This window comes from Alnus glutinosa, chromosome 6 (assembly GCF_958979055.1).
Source record: "Alnus glutinosa chromosome 6, dhAlnGlut1.1, whole genome shotgun sequence".
Lineage (NCBI taxonomy): Eukaryota > Viridiplantae > Streptophyta > Magnoliopsida > Fagales > Betulaceae > Alnus > Alnus glutinosa.
Window position 1 is genome coordinate 2,890,518 of NC_084891.1, and position 2,728 is coordinate 2,893,245.

Below are 2,728 nucleotides of genomic sequence, written 5' to 3' on the forward strand. Positions count from 1 at the left end.
TTTTTTTTTTTAAAAATTCAAATTAAATTTAAAAATAAAAAAAAAAAACCTAAACCTATGAATTCAGTGGGTTGAGTGGCCAGCCACCCACTACAAATCCTACGGTGGGTAGAGGTGAGGATAGTTGCCCACCCACTGTAATCAGTGTTTTTAGGTTTTTTTTTAATTAAAAAAATGAGAATTCTTTTAAAAAATGATGTGGAAATAATTATTCTAAAATAACTATTTTTTTAATAATATTTTTTTACCAAATAAAATAATAACTATTTCATAACAATAATTATTACTCGAACCAAAACAGCCCTAAGGAGAGACTGATTCGTGAAATTCATGGATGCTTTCGTTATGTATTTGTATTGTGGGAATATTTATGGCATGTAATTATTTTTATAGAGTCACGGGACTGACCAGTTCTCCACAAATAAAAAGTAGCACACAAATACAAGTTTTCCTTTTCTTTCCACCCACACACCACGTCGGCCAGGGGCCACCCTAAGGGAACCTACTCTTCGTTGATCCAACACATGTTAACAAACTAGCGGTTGCGATTGGTTACCGTAGGTTTAAGGTTGCCATTAAATATACAAAAAAAAAAAAAAAAAACACCCAAGATATCTTGAAAAAGACCCTCCTCACATGCGTCTTGTCGTATGGTCGGAGGAAGACTTTGACAAGTTCGCGTTCCAGAAAGATCGAACAACTCAGACCACACCGCAGAAGCCAGAAAGATAATTGAGCAAACAAGAAGATGCCTACCTGGCTTCCTCTGTTCTTCTTCTTTATGTTCGTTCAAGTAAAATATACAACAAGCTTAACTCAACATTATCAACATCGTATTCAAATTTGACAACCTTAATGTACCAAATATATGACAAAAAAAAATAGGGATACAAGTATTATACAAGTACAAGAAATCCCACAGGAAAGAGAGAGAATTTGGTTTTCCTTTTGAAAGGAAAGGTGTTAGATCTAGCTGCTATGTATGTATGAATGAAGTTCACATCGTCTTTATTCTTTTAGATTCAACAACAAATGGGGTTAGTGAGAGAAACTAAATCAATTAATGGAGGATTTTTACCAAATTGGAACAGAACAGAACAAAACAGAACAGAGACAATCTTCACCTCTTCCAAGCATAAACCACCAGAGAAAACCCAGATGGGCCGACCAACTCACTCTCCTCCGTTGTAGCCCACTCCATCACAGAGCTTCCTCCGGATGACCCCGCCGACGACGACATGGACACCGACGACGACGACAGGCTCTTCCTCATCTTCCTCCATTCGATCCGACTCAACCCAGTACTCCAGCTCTGTTGCCCCCACAAAGCCGTCCCGTTTTTCTCGCTCAAAGAATTCGCCTCCTTTTCTTTTTCCTTTTCTTCTTCTTCTTCTTCGAACCTGAACATGAAAACAGCACGCCCATCGTCGTTGTCTTTCTCGAATAACCAGTTGTACACGTCCCACGAGATCTGAATGGGCACCCCATCGACTTCGATTCTCTCGTTGCCTCTAAATTTCCACTTTAAGCGCTTTATCTGCAACACCTTTTTGTTGTCGACGAAGAAACAGAGCCTGGTGTCATCATTGTACCCGCAATCTATCTGTATTTCTCTCGTTTTGCCTCCAATTCTTGCTCTCGTGGTGTAGATTTTGTTGGCGAAGACATGCTCTCTTCTCAGGACAAGAACCTGGGAACTTTTAGGCTTCTGGGCCTTGGTTTTGGCGTAGGCTTCTTTAGTGCAGTTGCCGACGAGAAGAGTCATTTCGCCGTCAACAACTACGGCGATGTAGAAGCCTGAATGGGGTTCAGGTCCGGCGGACCTGAACTTGGCTTTTGTCAGGTCCCAAAAGATTTGGGTGTTGGAGTTGAGCTTCTTGCATCCATGCTTTTTCCAGAAAACGAAGGGGGCGATGTGGAGGTGGAAAGAATACGGAGAAGAAGAAGAAGAAGAAAGTGGAGGAGATTCAAATGGGTGGTGATGGTCGTGGAGGAGATTGAGGTTGAGAGAGTGGGTGAGGAGGGAGCGAGACCAGGTGAGGGAAAAGAGGCCGAGTTGAGTGTGGTAGAGGCAGGTGGTGAGGTTGGCGTTGCCGGAGACGGGCGGCGGTTGTGGCGGAGAGTGGCGGGGATTGTCATTGGTGGGGGTTGGTTGGAAGCAACAGGGGATGGGGGAGGATTGGGGAGACATTTGTTGTGAGGGGTAGTGGGATAAGAAAGGGTCTCTCTAGGATTCTGTTTTGCTTTGAGATATGTGAAGGATCGGGGGCTTTATACAATGGAAAGGGAAGAATTCAGGGGAGAAAAACCAAACGTTGAGAAGGGGGGACGGAAGACTTTCCTGCCTGAAATATTTATATATATATATTTCAAATAGGAGAAACACTTGTTGAATTTCTCAGAGACAAAAAATTAAAAATAAATAAATATATATATATATATATATATATATATATATATATATATATATATACATATATATATATATAATTAAAACAACATTTTACTTTTATATCACCTCAAAATATTAAAAAAAAAAAAAAAAAAAAAGACATGGAGGCCTATGAAAGGTTTATTATTAGAGTGATTTTTTTTTTTAAAAAAAATAAAAATGGGCCAAGGAATATCCTAAAATTGTTATGTACGTGTTTATTGAACATGTGAGAAATATATATATTTTTTCTTTTAATAATATTAACAAATTTTGGAAAATTTTACTAGAAAAAAA

The 2,728-nt window shown here is 39.1% G+C and overlaps 1 protein-coding gene across 1 annotated transcript; it reads right to left on the minus strand.

The window, feature by feature from the left end:
- Window positions 1–729: 729 nt before the first annotated feature.
- LOC133871415 (uncharacterized) lies at window positions 730–2,321 on the minus strand. The gene has a single exon (XM_062308868.1). It carries the CDS (start codon window positions 2,189–2,191, stop codon window positions 1,121–1,123), a length of 1,071 nt encoding a protein of 356 aa, XP_062164852.1. The 5' UTR covers window positions 2,192–2,321; the 3' UTR covers window positions 730–1,120.
- Window positions 2,322–2,728: the final 407 nt, after the last annotated feature.